General features: G+C 43.6%; 1 protein-coding gene across 1 annotated transcript in view; it reads left to right on the top strand.

Annotated features, from left to right (window-relative positions):
- The window catches only part of LOC140728134 (ecto-ADP-ribosyltransferase 5-like), a 30,199-nt gene extending 13,523 nt beyond the window's left edge, over positions 1-16,676 (top strand). The window contains exon 3 of the mRNA XM_073046353.1: positions 9,697-16,676. Within this exon, the coding sequence (XP_072902454.1) occupies positions 9,697-10,631 (935 nt within the window). The 3' untranslated portion in view covers positions 10,632-16,676. The remainder of the gene's footprint in view (positions 1-9,696) is intronic.
- The last annotated feature ends 810 nt before the right edge of the window (positions 16,677-17,486 follow it).

Genomic DNA, 17,486 nt, shown 5'->3' with positions numbered 1-17,486 from the left:
GGCTCTAAAATGTCATCTCACGGACATTCTGCAAATTCCTTCTGTTGGGATCCAGGATAACCCTAATGTCTTTAAAGTCTACCAGCATATTGAAAAACTCCCATAACCATCATAGCATTTCCCCTTTTACATGCCTTTTCTATCTCCTGTTGTAACTCGTACCTCAATTCCTGGCTACTGTTTGGAAGCCTGTATATAACTCCCATCAGAGTCTTTTTACTCTTGCAGTTTCTTAACTCTGCCCACAAGGATTCTGCATCTTCAAATCCTGTCACCTCTTTCTGAAGACTTGATTTCATTTTTTACCAACAAAATCAAACCACCCTCTCTGCCTACCTGCCTGTCCTTTCAATACAATGTGTATCCTTGAATGTTAAGCTCCCAACTGTGATTTTCGTTCAACCGCGACTTGGTGATGCCCACCACGTCATACATGCCAATTTCTAACTGCACTGCAAGATCATCCATGTTACTCGGTATACTGCATTCAATATAACACCTTCAGTCTTGTATTCATCACCCTTTGCAGCTTTGCCTCCATGTTATGACAAATTGTTCTTATCCCTTTCTGAACATCTTGTATTTTTATTTATTCTAGAGACTTTCATAATTTTTCCTGCATTCTCCTTCCTTTTTAATTTATCCTCACTTTTCCAAACTGTTGAAAAATCCCCCCAACTATTTAGTTTAAAGACACAATTCAACCTACTCCACTGACTGCAATTTTGCCCTATCAAGTGCCGGTCCTATCTCAGTCTCTCACTACACACTCCCTCTGCTTGTATACCAACTGTCACATCCTCAGCCCTATCACTCCGGTTCCCATCCCCCTGCCAAATTAGTTTAAACCCTCCCCAACAGCTCTAGCAAAGTTGCCTGCAAGGAAATTGGTCCTCCTCGGTTTGGGTGTATTCCTTCCCTTTTGTACAGGTCGTACTGGATTTTGCCCAAAAGAGATCCCAATGATCTAGAAACCTGAAACCCCACCCTCAGACCAGCCATCCTATTCTTACCGTCACTGGCATGTGGCGTAGGCAGCAATCCAGAGGTGACAAAGCTGCTCGATGTGGATAAGGCCGTGGACATTATCTACATGGAGCAAGGAAGTTATGCTGCAGCTATTTAAAACTTTATCTGGAGATCATAGGACCACACAAGGATAAAAGATGGAACATGTATTTAAAGGCAGAGGATGTGGGTGAGATGCTAAATGTGTACTTTGTGTTGGTATTCACAAATGTGTGCTTGTGTGGAGGCTCGGTAGTGTAGTGGCTAGCACAACACTTTACAGTACAGGATTTTGGTAAGGCATTTGACAAGGTCCCTCATGGGAGGCTTAACCAGAAGATTGAGATGCATGGGATGCACACTGAATTGGCCATTTGGATACAAAATTAGCTTGCTTATAGAAGACAAAGGGTACTGGTCCATGGGTCTTACTCTGGCTGAAGATCCGTGACTAGTGATGTTTCAGAGGGATCTGTACTGGGACCTCTGCTGCCTGTGATGTGCAGTAGATATAAATGCCCTGGATGAAAATGTGGACAGTTAGTAATTGTGCTGACAATGAATACATTAATAGGTGGAATTGTGAATAGTGTAGAGTATTGCCTAAGGACACAGTGGGATATAAATCAATTGTGGTTATGGGAGGAGAAATGGCAGATGGTGTTTAATCCAGGCAAGAATGAGAGGTTACAGACATTACATAGTTAATAACATACTCCTTAACAATACTGCTGTGCTGGGAAACTTGGCATCCAGCACCGTTGCTCTCTGACTGTGGCTGCCAAGTTTGAGAGGATGGAAAGAAGACACGTGGCAGGCTTCCTTTAGTTTGTCACAGCATTGAGATCAAGAGTCAATAGTCAATTAGTTCCATTTAATATGAGAGAACTGTAAACACTATACATCCAAAACCCTTTTTCTTCGCAGACATTTGTGAAAACAGAAGAGTGCCCCAAAGAATGAGTGACAGATAAAACATTAGAACCACAAAGCCCCCCCCATTTCCCCCTCATATACACAAGCAGCAGCAATGAACCTCTCCCACCCCCACCCACTAATAAACAGAAAGAGAGGTGCCCCTTTCACAGCAAGAGGGGAAACATAACAAAACTACTCGCTGATTCACACCGCTTTTTTTCCCTTGAGTTCTGTGACTCAGGAATCGCAACAATTGTGTGTGTGTTTGTGCGTGTCTGACAAGTCGAGTGCAGAGTCCACAACTGCCGATTTGCTGTTTCCGATGTTCCTTTTTCTCTCGCGATGCTTCAGTCAGTGGCACCGGCTTAGAATCAGCTCGTCCACAGGGCCGCAAAGCCTCGGAACCTTGAAGGTATGCTCGTCCTCTAAGCCGTGTCCTTGGGATGTTGAAAAGTGGTCAGTCCTGAGCCCCCGAGAGCAGGTCCCACCACTGTAGGGAAACACAGTCTGTGTGTAATTCGACAGAACCCCATCCACCCTGTAAGGGAAAAGGAGAGACATCAAAGGTAGAAATTAAACTGTTACCGAAGATGAACGTGAAGAAGTCACAATTTAGCAGCATCATTATTACACAATGTTGCAGCTTTGGTAAATCTTTGGTAAGGCTGCATTCAGTTCTGGCTGCTCAATTATAGAAAGGATGCAACACACACAAAATGCTGGCGGAACTCAGCAGGTCAGGCAGCATCTATGGAAAGGAATAAACAGTCAATGTTTTGGGAAGGGTCTTGGCCTTTGATGAAGTTGCAGAAGGATGCTGCCTGGATTGAAGGGTATGTGTTGTATGGAAATGTTGGACACACTTGGGTTGTTTTCCCTGGCGCTGTGGAAGCTGATGGGAGACATGACAGAAGTTTACAAGGATATGAGAAGCGTAGAGAGACTGTTGGTGCCAGGATCAACATGTCTACTACCAGAAGGCAGGTAGTTAAGGTGAGAGGGGTAGTTCAATCAAATGTACAGAGCAGGTTTCTCTACACGCAGATTGGTAGGTGCCTGGTCTACACTGCCAAGGAAGGTGATAGAGTCAACTATGATAGAGGTGTTTACGAGGCTTTCAGATAGTCCGATGAGTGTGCAGAGATGGGGGTGATATGGACATTAGTTGGCAGAAGAGATTAGTTCAGTTAGGTGTTCAATGAATAGTTTAATTAATTTGGCACAGCATTGTGGGCCCAAGGATATGTTTCTGTGCTGTACTGCCCTCTGTTCTTTGTTCTATGTTTCCAAAATGTTGAATACTAGAGGGCATGTCTTTAATGTGAGAGGGGGAAATGTAAAGGAGATGTGCAGGGCATGATTTTTACAGAGTATGGTGGGTGCTTGGAGTGCACTGTCATGACTGGTAGTGGAGGCAGACCTTTACCGAGGCACATAAATATGCAGGCAATGGAGGAATCTGGATCATGAGCAGGCAGAAGTGACTTAGTTTAATTTGGCACAGCCTTTGAGGGCTGAAAGGCCTGTTTCTTGTACTGTTCCACGTTTTGCATTCTATGTATGTTGCATTTTGGTAAGACAAACCAGGGCAGGACTTAGTAAAGTTTCTGTGCTGGTGCCTTACACAGTAAGTGAAGAGGTCTTTGGGACAGAAAGGTACAGGTACGTATTCTCTTGAAAGTGAAGGCACGTGTAGACAGAAAAAGGTACTTGGCACACTTGCTTCATTAGACAGAGTCGAGATATCATGTCACAGCTCTGCTTGACATTGGTCAGACGTTTGGAGTCCTGTGTACAGTTCTGGTAGCCCAAAGATCTCATTAAATTGGAGAGGCATGCTCGGCAGCTGTGGCAGGGATGGAATGCTATCACCGTCTACAGAATTAAATCAAGCAGGATGGGAAACAGCAGGACTTCACTTCCAGATGAGCTCAACACCTGCTTTGCTCGCTTTGACCATCAGACCATGGAGGAACCATTGTGAACCCCCACATCTCTTGATGATCCAATGATCTCAGTCTCTGAAGCTAACATCCTGGTTGCCTTCCGGACAGTGAATCCATGGAAAGCATTCAAACAGGACAGAGTTCCTAGTCACATACTAAAGACCTGTGTTGACAAGCTGGCTGGTGTATTCACTGAGATCTTTAACCTCTTGCTTTGGCAGTGTGTGGTACCCACCTGCTTTAAGCAGGCTTCAATTATCCTGCTGCCAAGGAAGAACATGGTGACCTGCCTCAATGACTATTGCACAGTCACGCTTACATCCACAGTGATGAAGTGCTTTGAGAGGTTGGTGAAACATGTCACCTTCTGCTTGAGAACCAACTTGGATCTGCTCGCATTTGCCAATCAGAGCAACAGGTCCACGGCAGGTGCCATCTCATTGGGTCTTCACTCAATCCTGGAACATTTGGACAGCAAAGATGCATACATCAGGATGCTCTTTATCAACTACAGCTCGACATTCAGTAACATGATTCCCTCAAACTAATCAATAAACTCTAAGATCTTGGCCTCAATACCTCATTGTGCAATTGGATCCTGGTTTTCCTCACATGTAAACCCCAGTCAGCAACATAATCTTCTCCATGATCTCCATCAGCACAAGTACACCACACGGCTGTATGCTTAGCCCTCCGGTCTACTCGCTTTACAGCTATGGCTGTATGGCTAAGCACAGCTCTAATGCCATATTTGTTTGCCAATGACACCGCTATTGTGGGCCGAAGCAAAGTTGGTGATGAATCAGCCTACAGGAGGAAGAGTGAAAATCTGGCTGAGTGGTGTCGTAACAACAACCTCTCACTCAATTCAACAAGATCAAGGAACTGATTGTAGACTTCAGGAGGAGGAAACCAGAGGTCCATGAGCCAGTAATCATCAGAGGATCAGAGGTGGAGATGGTTAGAAATTTTAAATTCCTCGGTGTTACTGTTTCAGAAGACCTGTCAAAACATGGCAGCACCTTTATTTCCTTAGGAATTGATGAGATTTGGCACATCTAAAATGTGGACAAACTTCTATAGATGTGCACTGGAGAGAGCATTGACTGGCTGCATCACCACCCGGTGTGGAAACACCAATGCCTTTAAACAGAAAATCCTGCAAAAGCTGGTGGATTCGGCCCAGTCTGCTACGGGTAAAGCTCTCCCAACTATTGAGCGCATCTATGTGAAATACTATTGAAGGAAAGCAGCATCCATCACCAGAGATCCTCATCGATCCTCATCACCCAGCTCATGCTCTCTTCTCGTTGCCATCAAGTAGAAGGTACATGAGCCTCAGGATTCACTCAACCAAGGTCAAGAAAATTACTGCCCCACAACCATCAGGCTCTTGAATAAAAGGCGATAACTACTCTCACATGCCCCATCATTGAAATGTACCCACAGCCAATAATCTCATTTTAAAGGACTCTATCTCATTGTCATATTCTCATTATTTATTGCTATTTATTTACATTTGCGTTTGCATAGTTTGTCGTCTTCTGCCCTCTGGCTGATCTTGCATTGATCCTGTTATAGTTATTATTCCATAGACTTGCTCAGTATGTCCACAAAATATGAAACTCAGGGTTGTACATGGTGCCATTGATGTACTTTGATAATAAAATTTACTTTGAACTTTGAAAGAAGATTTACAAGCAACACACACAAAATGCTGGAGGAACTCAGCAGGTCGGGCAGCATCCATAAAAATGAATAAATATTTGACGTTTTGGGCCGAGCCCCTTCTTCAGGACTGAGAAGGAAAGAAGAAGAAGCTGGAATTAAAAAGAAGGGGGGAGGGGAAGGAGGCTAGCTTGAAGATGATAGGTGCAGCCAGGTCAAAAGCTGGAGAAGAAGGAATCTGATAGGAAGGAGAAATGGGCCATAGGAGAAAAGGAAGGAGGAGAGGACCCAGTGGAAGTAATAGGCAGGTGTGAAGAGATAAAAGGTCAGAGTGGGGAATAGAGGAGGGGAGGGGGGAGAATTTTTTTTACCGGAAGGAGAAATTGATATTGATGCCATCAGTTTGAAGGGTACCCGGATGGAATATAAGGTGTTGCTCCTCCGCTCTAGGGTGCCCTCATCTTGACACAAGAGGAGGTCACGGATCAACATGTCGAAATGGAAATTAAAATATTTGGCCACTGGGAAGTCCCACTTGTGGCAGGTGGTGCGGAGATGCTCCATGAAGCCGTCTGACCTCTACCTTGCTGAGGCTTGGTGGCAACTCTGAGACAGCTCTTCATACCTATCCCTCGAATTGGACCCCACACCAGACCATCAGAAACTGTCTCCAACACCATCACTGACCTCCGTCACTCTGGAGAACTCCCATCCACTACCACCAAACTCAGTTCCCTTACCCTGCACTGCTCGCTTCTACCTCCTACTCACGATCCACAAAGCAGACTATCTGGGTAGGCCTGTTGTCTCTGCCTGCTCCTGCCCCACTGAACTTGTGTCCTCATATCTCGATTCCATTCTGTCCCCCTTGGTTCAGTCCCTTCCTACCTACATCTGCAATACTTCTTATGCCCTCGATCTCCTCTGTAACTTTCAATTCCCTGGCCCTGACCACCTCATCTTCACCACGGATGTTCAGTTCCTATACACTTCTATTCCCAGCCTCAAAGCTCTCTGCTTCTTTCTTGACAAAAGAACCAACAAATCCCTAACCACAATCCCCACACTCCTCCGTCTGACAGAACTGGTCCTCTCCCTGAACGATTTTTCCTTCAGCTCCTCCGACCTTCTCCAAACTTGAGGGGTAGCTATGGACACTCTCATGGGCCCCAGCTGTACTAGCCTCTTTGTTGGCTACATTTTGTAGAATAGTCCATGTTCGAAGCCTTCACCCGTCATACTCCACTACTTTGACAACTGCATTGGTGCTGCTTCATGCACCCACACAGACCTCGTCAACTTTATCAACTTTGCCTCGGACTTGCACCCTGTCCTTAAATTTACTTAGTCTATTTCTGACACCTCTTGCCCCTTTCTCATCTCTCTGTTTCGATCTCTGGAGACAAACTGTCAACCGATATCTTTTACAAGCCTACTGATTCCCACCGTTATCTTGACACCTCTTCCCACCTTGTCTCCTGTGAAAATGCTATTCCCTTTTCTCAGTTTCTCGGCCTCCTCTGCATGTCTGCATGTTCCCAGGATGCAGCTTTCCATTCCAGCACATCAGAGTTGTCCTCCTTTAAATAATGGTGTTCCCCTTCCTTCACTGGTAAGCTGCCCTCACCCACATCTCCTCCATTTCCCATACATCTGCACACTTACCCCATCATCCCACCACCTTAATAGTGATGGAGTTCCTTGTCCTTACCTACCACCCCATCAGCCTCCGCATCCAACACGTAATCCTTCACAACATCCACCTTCAAAGGGATCCAGCACTAAACATATCTTTCCAATCCCCGCTCCGCTTTCTGCAGGGATTGATCCCTCCATGATTCCCTGTCCATTTGTCCCTTCCGGCATTTATTCCGGCAAGCAGCCAAAGTGCCCATATACCTCCTCCATCATCTCCATTTATGGTCCCAGCCAGTCCTCCAGGTGAGGCAACACTTTACCTGTGAATCTGCTGGGGTCAGCTATTGTGTCTGGTGCTCCCAATGCAGCCTCCTCTACATTGGTGAGACCTGTCGTAGATTGGGGGATCACTGTTGAGCACCTCCATACCATCCACCACAAGTGGGGCTTCCCGGTGGCCAAACATTTTAATTCCAATTCCCGTTCCTGTTGTGCCAAGATGAGGCCACCCTCAGGGAGGAGGTGCAATACTTTATATTATCCCTGGGTAGACTCCAATCTGATAGCAAATTCTCCTTCTGGTAAGCAAATCCCCCCCTCTGTTCTTTTACCCCTTCTCACCTGCCTATTACTTCCCTGAGTCCAATCCTCCTTCCCTTTCTCCTACGGTCCACTCTCCTCTCTAACAGATTCCTTCTTCTCCTGCCCTTGACCTTTCCCAGCCCCTGACTTCACCTATCACCTTCCAGCCATCCTCCTTCCCTTCCCCCCTGCCTTTTTATTCTGGCATCTTTCGCCTTCCTTCTCAATCCTAAAGAAAGGTCTTGACCCGAAACATCGACTATTTATTCATTTCTATAGACGCTGCCTGACCTGCTGAGTTCCTCCAGCATTTTGTTTGTATTGCTTTGGATTTCTCGCATTCTTGATTTACAAGAATTTTACCTGGACTGGAGTCTTGAGTTACAAGGAGAGACTGGATAGACTGGGACTTCTTTCCCTGGTGTGAAGGAAACTGACTGTATCTTTATAGAGGTTTGTGACATCATGAGGACCAGAGTCTTTTCTCCAGGGTACGAGAGTCTGAAACTTAAGGGTATAGGTAATCATTAACACAAGAGGTCCTGCAGATGCTGAAAATCCAGCTCAGCACACACAAAATGCTGGAGGAATTCAGCAGGTCAGGCAGCATCTAGGGAGAGGAATAAACAATTGATGTTTTGGGCCAAGACCCTTCATCATCACCGGATGGGAAGAGGGAGGAAGCCAGAATAAGAAGGAGGAAGGACAATAAGAAGTACAAGCTGGCTGGTGGAGCTGGGTGAGAGGGAAGGTGGTGGGTGGGGAGGGCAGGAATGAACTAAGAAGCTGGGAGGTGATAGGTGGAAGAGGTAAAGGGCTGAAGAAGAAGGAATCTGATAGGAAAAGAGAGTGGACCATGGGAGAAAGGGAAGGAGGAGGGGCACCAAAGGGAGGACATCGGCAGGTGAGGAGAAGTAGAGGGGTTAGAAGGCAGCCAGAATAGGGGGATGGAAAAAGAGAGAAGGGGGAACCAGAAGTCATTACCAGAAATTAGAGAAAGAGTATAGAGTAGGTTTAAGGTGAAAAGGGAAAGATTTTAAGAAGGGCACATGAAGGGCAATTTCTCACCCAGGACCTGGTGGGTATCTGGAATGAACTGCCAGATGATGTGGTCAAGGCAACTACAATGTCAAGTTTAAAACTATTTTGTTCAGGCACATGGATGAGAAAGGTTTAGAAGGATTTTTGTCAAACATGGCCAAGTGGTAGTCTGACTGAAGAGGTAGTTTCTGTGCTGTATTACTATGATCCACTGTGGAATTCATTGCCACATACAGCTGTAGAGACAAAGTCATTTAAAGCTGAGATTGATAGGTTCTTGATTAGTAACAGCATCAAAGTTTAAGGGGAGAAGGCAGGAGAATGGTGTTCAGAGGGATAATAAATCAGCCATGATAGAATGGCAGAGTAGGCTTTATGGGCCAAATGGCCTAATTTTGCTCCTGTGTTCTTTTCCACATTGGTTACTTATCAGTTTTTGTTTGTATGTAGGTTTTAATCGATTCTATTGTATTTCTCTGTTCCACTGTAAATGTTTGCAAGAAAATGAACCTCAGGGTACTATATAGTGACATAATATATACTTTGATAATAAATTGACTTTAAACTTTGAACGTCTTATGGTTGCATGGATTCTATGACTAACAGGGCTGGTCCTCAAAGAAGGTTTGTGAAGGCACAGGATTTGATGTGATTTGAACCTCTGTTTGCCTACAAGGTACAAGATTCTTTAATATCACATCCAGTACACACATGTAATGGGGAGAACAAAATAATTTTAACTCTGGATCTGATGAGGTACACAATAACAAAAAACAGCACAAGAATAATTTTAAAAGTTCACAATAAATATAAAACATCAGATATTTTATATACATAGATTGTATGTCCATAAAGTTCATACCTCTCTCTGATGCGGTTGCTTTGTTTTTTCCAGTGACAAGTGTCTTTTCCCAAAGTTCAGAACAACACTTGTGCAATGTTGCTGAGAGGAAAGGCAGCATCCTGATGGATATGGCGGCAAAATCGGCTGATTACCACTTCACCCACAGCCCAGAATCAGACAGGATAGCCATCAACTACATTGAGGTGGAGCGCAAGAACAACGCAACACCCTTTGACACTGCTTGGATCAGAGCCTCTGAAGAGTGGAAGTACAGGAAGTCAGAGGTCAGCATTCCTGAGGGACTGCTGGAGGAGCACATCATAGCAGTCCTATGCTACACTTTAGACGAGCCACCTCTCTACAGGTATTTGAATCAAGCCATAAGAAACTACGGTGTGAGTGATGAAGTATATTCCAAGTGCTTCCATTACAAAAGTCTGCACTATCTCCTGTCAGTCTCTCTCAGCGTATTATGGAACAGCACTTGGAGTGTTGCTGAAGGAACAGAGGTCTACAGAGGGATGGACAGGAAGGTACAGGTCAGCGAGGGAGCAAACATTCGTTTTGGACAGTTTGCTTCCACGTCTTTGGACATAATGCAGTCTGTTTCAACCTTCACTGACAGGGATACAGACACTAATACTCTCTTCAACATCACTACAGTGCATGGTGTTGCTATCCAGAATCTCTCCTACTTCCGCAGAGAAGAGGAGGTGCTCATCCCGCCTTATGAAGTGTTTAAAGTTGTCAAAGTGGTAGACTGGGAAGGTGAATACGGGGTCCTGGGTGCTAACATCGTCCTTTCTTCCATTGGGATTCAACAGACAGAGGTGCGGCTGGAGTTGGATGGTCTCGGACACCTGCAGGTGGTGAGGGTGCTGGAAGCTGCCTCTCCCTGGTGGGTCTCCATTTTGGTCATTCTGCTGGTCCTGTTGCTTGCTGCCTGCATTATGCTTGTGGTGAAGCGGAAGGTCATTACTGGCTGACTGGGAGCTGTGGTATCTCAGAAGCAGAGGCTGTCTCTCAGAGATTGCTTGAGCCTGCCGACTTCCACTTCCTTCCCAGCTTCAGCAGAGTCACTTGGTTTCTTTGGACATCCTGTTTTCATTCCATTCCAAATGCAAAGATCCAGATAAACGTTACTGAAAAGCAACAATCAACAATTTTTAACTTTGAGTAAGGAGACACTGAAGGAACTAATAAAGTTCAAAGTAAGTTTATTATCAAAATATGTGATGATACACAAAGAGAAAAGAGAATGATGTATGTTAACTGACCCACAGGAAGCACCGGGATACACAACTCCTTGTATTCATGAGACATAGAACATGACAAGGCTGTAGGTGGAGCTGAAAGCTGGGTTATGGATTAAGTGACAGTTAGAAATACTGGAGGTGGCCATTGGACCTGGTCAGGCAGAGCTGCAGCTTGCGGCAATCATAATTCAACACTGTTGATAGTGTCATTCTCATGTCATCAGCAATCACCAAAGCACCAAGAAAATACCACAAAAAAGTGTCCAGCAGCTTCTAGGAAAAAATATAGAGTTAGGAGATAGAGAGAGAGAGAACAAACAGATAGAGCCAGACAGACCACATACAAAGGGTGACAGGGACGGAGAAGACAGAGAGAGCACTGCGGTGTTTAGAGATTTTGAAAACTTGACTAAGTAAGCAGTTTGTCACAGAAAGTCACAGATTCTCACAGCACAGAAACATGTCAGTGTTAGTCATCAAGAACCAACCTATACGTACCAATTCCATTTTCCAACGTTAGATCCACAGCCCAGTCAGCTTCGACAATTCAAGCACTTATTCAGATGCTTCTTAGAGCATAGAACATACTGTAGTGTAAAACATAAAACACAGAGCAGCACAAAAGTCCTTTTGTCCCACAATGTTGTGCTTAATCAATTAAATTACATGCACACATCTGTATTCCTCCATCTCTGCACATTCATGATCATACCCAAGAGCCTCTTAAATGTTTCTATTGTTTCTGTCTCCACCATAACCCCTGGCAGCACATTGCAGGCATTCATCACTCTCTGTGAGATAAAGCTCTTCCTCAGGTCCCCTTTAAATCTCCTACCCTTCATCCTAAACCTATTCCCTCTAGTTTAACATATTTCAGAATGGAAAAAAGTTTCCTGCTATCTACAATATACTCAGTGGTCACTTTATTAGTTACACATGTACACCTGTCTAATCAGCCAATCACGTGGCAGCAACTCAATGTATAAAGGCATGCAGACATGGTCAAGAGGTTCAGTTGTTGTACAGAATGGGGAAGAAATGTGATCTAAGTGATTTAGACCATGGAATGATTGTTGGTGCCAGACATGGTGGTTTAAAACTGCTGATCTCCTGGGATTTTCACAGGCAACAGTCTGTAGAGTTTACAGAAAATGGTGGAAAGAACGACAAATAATATCCAGTGAGTGGCAATTCTGTGGGTGAAAAAACCTATTAAGGAGAGTAGTTGGAGGAGATTGGCCAGACTGGTTCAAGCTGACAAGAAAGCGACAATTACACAAATAACCAGGCATTACAATAGTAGTGTGCAGAAGGGCATCTCTGAACTAGTCGAACTTTGAAGTGGATGGACTACAGCAGCAGAAGAACATGAACCTACACTCAATAGCCACCTTATTAGATACAGGAGGTACTTAATAAAGTAGCCACTGGTTGTATTTGTCTGACAATGTTTTTTATGTGACTACCATGTCCCCTCTTTCTTAGCCTCCTCCCTCTAGTGAAAAAAACACCCAGCCTATCTGGTCTTTCCTCTTAACTGAAGCTTAACTCCATTCCAGGCAACATCCTGGTGAATATCCTCCGCAACCAACTCCAGTGCTGTTATGTTCTTCCTATTATTCAAGTTTGAGTATAATTGTCATTCATCATAGATATGTATATGGCTAAATGAATCAGCATTTATCTGGGCCAAGATGCAAAACACAGTGCCAAGTCACACACATCGCACAGCACACAGCATGTAGCACATAGAACTTAAGACCATTAGATGTTAGAGCAGAATTAAGCCATTTGGCCCATCGAGTCTGTTCCACCATTTCATCATGGCTGACCCATTTTCCTCTCAGCCCCAATCTCCTCCCTTCTCCCCATATCCCTTCATGCCCTGACTAATCAGGAATCAATCAACCCCTGCCTTAAATATACCCAATAACTTGGCTTCCACAGCCGCCTGTGGCAACAAATTCCACAGATTTACTGCCCTCTGGCTAAAGAAATTCCTTCTCATCTCTGTTCTAAATGGATGTCCCTCCATTCTGAGGAAGTGTCCTCTAGACTTAGACTTCCCCTCTGTAGGAAACATCCTTTCCACAACTACTCTATTGAAGCCATTCAACATTCGACAGGTTTCAATGAGATACCCCCTCATTCTTCTGAATTCCAGTGAGTACAGGCCCAGAGCGATCGAATGCTCCTTATATGGTGAGCCTTTCAATCCTGGAGTCATTTTGTGAACCTCCTTTAAAACCTCTTCAATGTCAACACATCCTTTCTTAGATAAGGGGCCCAAAACTGCTCACAATACTCCAAGTGAGGCCTCACCTGTGCTTTATTCTCAACATTCTAAACCTCTTGAAATTAATGCTAAAATCACATTTGCCTTCCTCACCACCGACTCAACCTGCAAATCCTTTAGGGCATCCTACATGAGATTTCCCAAGTCCCTTTGCACCTCAGATTTTTAAATTTTCTCCCAATTTGGAAATTAGTCTATACGTTTATTTCTTCTACCAAAGTGCATGATTATACACTTCCTGACACTGTATTCCATCCACCACTTCTTTGTCCATTCTCCTAATCCATCTAAGTCCTTCTGCAGCTTCCCTGCTTCCTCAACCCTACCTGGCCATCCACCTATCTTTGTATCATCCTTAAACTTGGCCACAAAGCCATCAATTCCATCATCTAAATCATTGACATATAACGCAAAAAGAAGCGGTCCCAGCACAGACCCCTTTGGAACATCACTGGTCACTGACAGCTCATTGGAAAAGACTCTCTTTATTCCCACTCTTAGCCTCCTCCCAATCAGCCAATGCTCTATCCATGCTAGTATCCTTCCTGTAATACCATGGGCTCTTAATTTGTTAAGAAGTCTTGTGTGCGGCAACTTGTCAATGCCCTCTGAAAATCCAAGTGCACAATATTCACTGATTTGCCTTTGTCCATCCTGCTTGTTATTTCTGCAAAGAATTCCAGCAGATTTGTCAGGCAAGATTTTCCCTTAAGGAAACCCTGGAGACTACGGCCTAAATTATCATCTGCCTTCAAGTACTCCAACATCTTCCAAACCACTGAGGTCAGACTAACTGGCTTATAATTTCATTTCTTCTGCCTTTCTCCCTTCTTGAAAAGTAGAGTTTTGCAATTTTCCAGCTCTCCGGAACTATGCCAAAATCCATTGATTCTTTAAAGATCATTACTAATGCCTCCACAATTTCTTGCAGCTACCTCTTTCAGAACCCTGGGGTGTAGACCATCTGGTGCAGGTGATTCATCTACCTTTAGACTTTTTGGTTTCCCAAGAAACTTCTCCCTAGTAATAGCAACTTCACACACTTCTGCCCTCTGATATTCTCTGCCCCCTGACACTCCTGAACTTCTGGCATACTGCTAGTGTCTTCCACAGTGAAGACTGATACAAAATACTTATTCAGTTCATTTGCCATTTCCTTGATCCCCATTACCACCTCTCCAGCATTATTTTCCAGCAATCCAATATCTACCCTTGCCTCTGTTTTACACTTTATATATCCGAAGAAGCATTTTGTATCTTCTTTAATATTATTGGCTAGTTTACCTTTGTATTTAATCTTTTCTTTCTTTATGACTTTTTTAGATGCCTTCTGTTGGTTTTTGAAAGCTTGAAAATTGCCCAACTTCCCAATTTTTGCTCTATTATATGCTCTCTTTTTGGCTTGTATGTTGGCTTTGACTTTGCTTGTCAGCCATGGTTGCATCATCCTGGCTTTAGAATGCTTCTTTGGGATATCTATCCTGCTCCTTCCGAATTGCCCTCAGAAATTCTAGCTGTTGCTGCTCTGCCATCATCCCTCTAGAGTTCCCTTCAAATCAGTTTTGGCGAGCTCCTCCTCTCTCATGCCTCTGTAATTTCATTTACTCGATTGTAATACTGATACTGAATTTAGCTTCTCCTTCTCAAATTTAAAAGGTGAATTTACCATATAATCATTGGACCCTGAGGGTTCCTTTACCTTAAGCTCTCTAATCAATTCCAGTTCATTGGACAACACCCAATTCAGAATAGCTGATACTCTAGTGGCTCAACCATGAGGTGTTCTAAAAGGCCGTCTCATAGGCAATCCACAAATTCCCCCTCTTGGGATCCAGCACCAACATGATTTCCCTAATCTACTCCCATATTTAAATCCTCCATGATTATTGTAACATTGTTCTTTTGACATGCATTTTCTATTTCCCATTCTAATTCACAGACCATTTCTTTACTACTGTTTGGAGGTCTGTATATAACCATCAGGGTGTTTTTACCCTTGCAGTTTCTTAGCTCTACCCCCAGCAATTCTACATCATCCAATCCTAGGTCACCTCTTCCAAATGATTTGATTTCATATTTTACCAATAGAGCCGCCTCACCCATTCTGACTACCTGCCTGTCGTTTTGAAACAATGTGTATCCTTGAATGTTAAGCTCCCAGCTATAATCTTCTTTCAGTTAGGACTCAGTGATGTCTACGATGTCAATCATGCCAATCTATAACTGTGCTACCTTATTCCGTATACAGCTTGCATTCAAATATAACACCTTCCATCCTGTAATCATTGATAGCGCATATAGTTATGACAGTAGAAAAATAGTCAAAAAAAGAAAGATAGTCCAATTCTCTGAGGGACATGGCCTGAAGATTGATTGTGCATGGATGTTGTTCTCGAGCCATGTTTCTGCAAGAACAAGCCTGCAGCAGTACCTCATCATGCACTAGTGTGGTAACTGGAACTATACACAGCACTCCAGCTGTTTTATAAAATTATAGAATCATAATATCACAATGAAAGGGAACATACCTGACATCAATCATCAGACACATAGTTGAACTCATCCCATTTAATTCCTCATGTTCCCACTGGGAGCAATTTGCAGTGATCAATTTATTTACTAAATCACAAATCTTTGTGATGAGGGAGAAAACTGGAGCACCTGGAGGAAACCCATGCAATGCGAGGGAGAACATACAAACTCCTCATAGATGGGTCAGGACTGAACCCAGGTCTCTGCATTTTCAGCATTTCTCCCTGATGTACCAGGACCTCATTGCACATATTCAAAGTCCGGCTAATGAAAACAAACATGTTTACCCCTCAACCATCAGGCTTTTGAACCAGAGGGATATCTTCACTTAGCTTCATTTGCCCTATCACTTAACTGTTCCCACAACCTATGGACTCACTTTCAAGGACTTTTCATCTCACGTTCCCAATATTTATTGCTTATTTAGTTATTACTATTGTGCTTGTGTTTTTGCTGTTTCTTTATACTTACAGTGAATGGCCACAAGAAAATGAATCTCAGGGCAGTATATAAAGACATATATACTTTGATAATAAATTTACTTTGAACTTTGCACATTGAGGGTGCCTTCTTCCACCACCCTATATATCCTTGTTTCGATCTCAAATCACAGTCATTCAACATGGAAACAGACTCTTCAGCCCACTCAGGGACATTTGGACAAGATCAAAATAAACGCCAAGATCACAATGTTTCTTAATATTCCTTTGGGTCCCACCATTCTTGATTTACAGTACCGTGAAAAAGTCTTAAGGACATATATATATACAGAAGCTAGGGTGTCTAAGACTTTGTACAGTACTGTAGTAATTTTATGGATTGCACTGTACCGCTGCTGCTGCAAGAAAGCAAATTTGATGACATATATGAATGATAATAAATCTGATTCTGATATGCATCCCTATTGTGGACTAAGGGGGAGAGGGGGGAAGGAGAGGGGAACTATGGTTGGGAAAACGGGGATGGAGGGGGGAAGGGAGTGGGAAACACCAGAGAAACATTCTGTAATGATCAATAAACCAATTGTTTAGAATCAAATGACTTTGCCTGGTGTTTCAGGGTTGTGTGTGTCTGCACCCGCACCACCACCAAGCCCGTAGTATTCTTCACTGCACCACCCTTACTGTGGAACTCCACCTTCACCATTCCCGACATCCTTTGCTCCCAAACTCACTCTCTGCTCCACATTGACAAATACAATACTGTACAATCCTACTATAATGAAGGGTCTTGGTCCACAACACCGACTCTTTATTCCTCTTCAGCCTGATCTTCTGAGTTCCTCCAGCATTTTGTGTGTCTTACTCTAGATTTCCAGCAACTGCAGAATCTCTTGTGTTTGTTACTTCCAACCATTATTTGATTTCCCAAAATGCATCACCTCAGACTTAGCAGGCTTAAATTCATCTGCTGTTACTGTACCCAATTTACCCAGCTTATCAATATCATTCTATACCACAACTAAGACCACATTCTTCACTATCAACAGCACAGCAATTATTATGTCAATTGTAAACTGACTCATCTCCCTCCCACATTCATACCTAAGTCATTTACATCAATAACGAATGGCAAAGACCAGAGTTTTCATCCCTGCGATTGGCCACTGGTCACTGGCTTCCAACCACAAATGTAAACATCTCCATCACTTATTGCTGCTTATCACCGAGCCAATTCTGGATCCAATTTGCCTTCTAATCTTTTGGAATTTCTGTGAGGAATGTTATCAAAGGCCTTATTGAAGTCCATGTATCTAG

The sequence above is a fragment of the Hemitrygon akajei genome, chromosome 5, assembly GCF_048418815.1.
Source record: "Hemitrygon akajei chromosome 5, sHemAka1.3, whole genome shotgun sequence".
Lineage (NCBI taxonomy): Eukaryota > Metazoa > Chordata > Chondrichthyes > Myliobatiformes > Dasyatidae > Hemitrygon > Hemitrygon akajei.
Note: the sequence above shows the minus strand (reverse complement) of the source record. Positions and strands in the feature narration are given on the sequence as shown.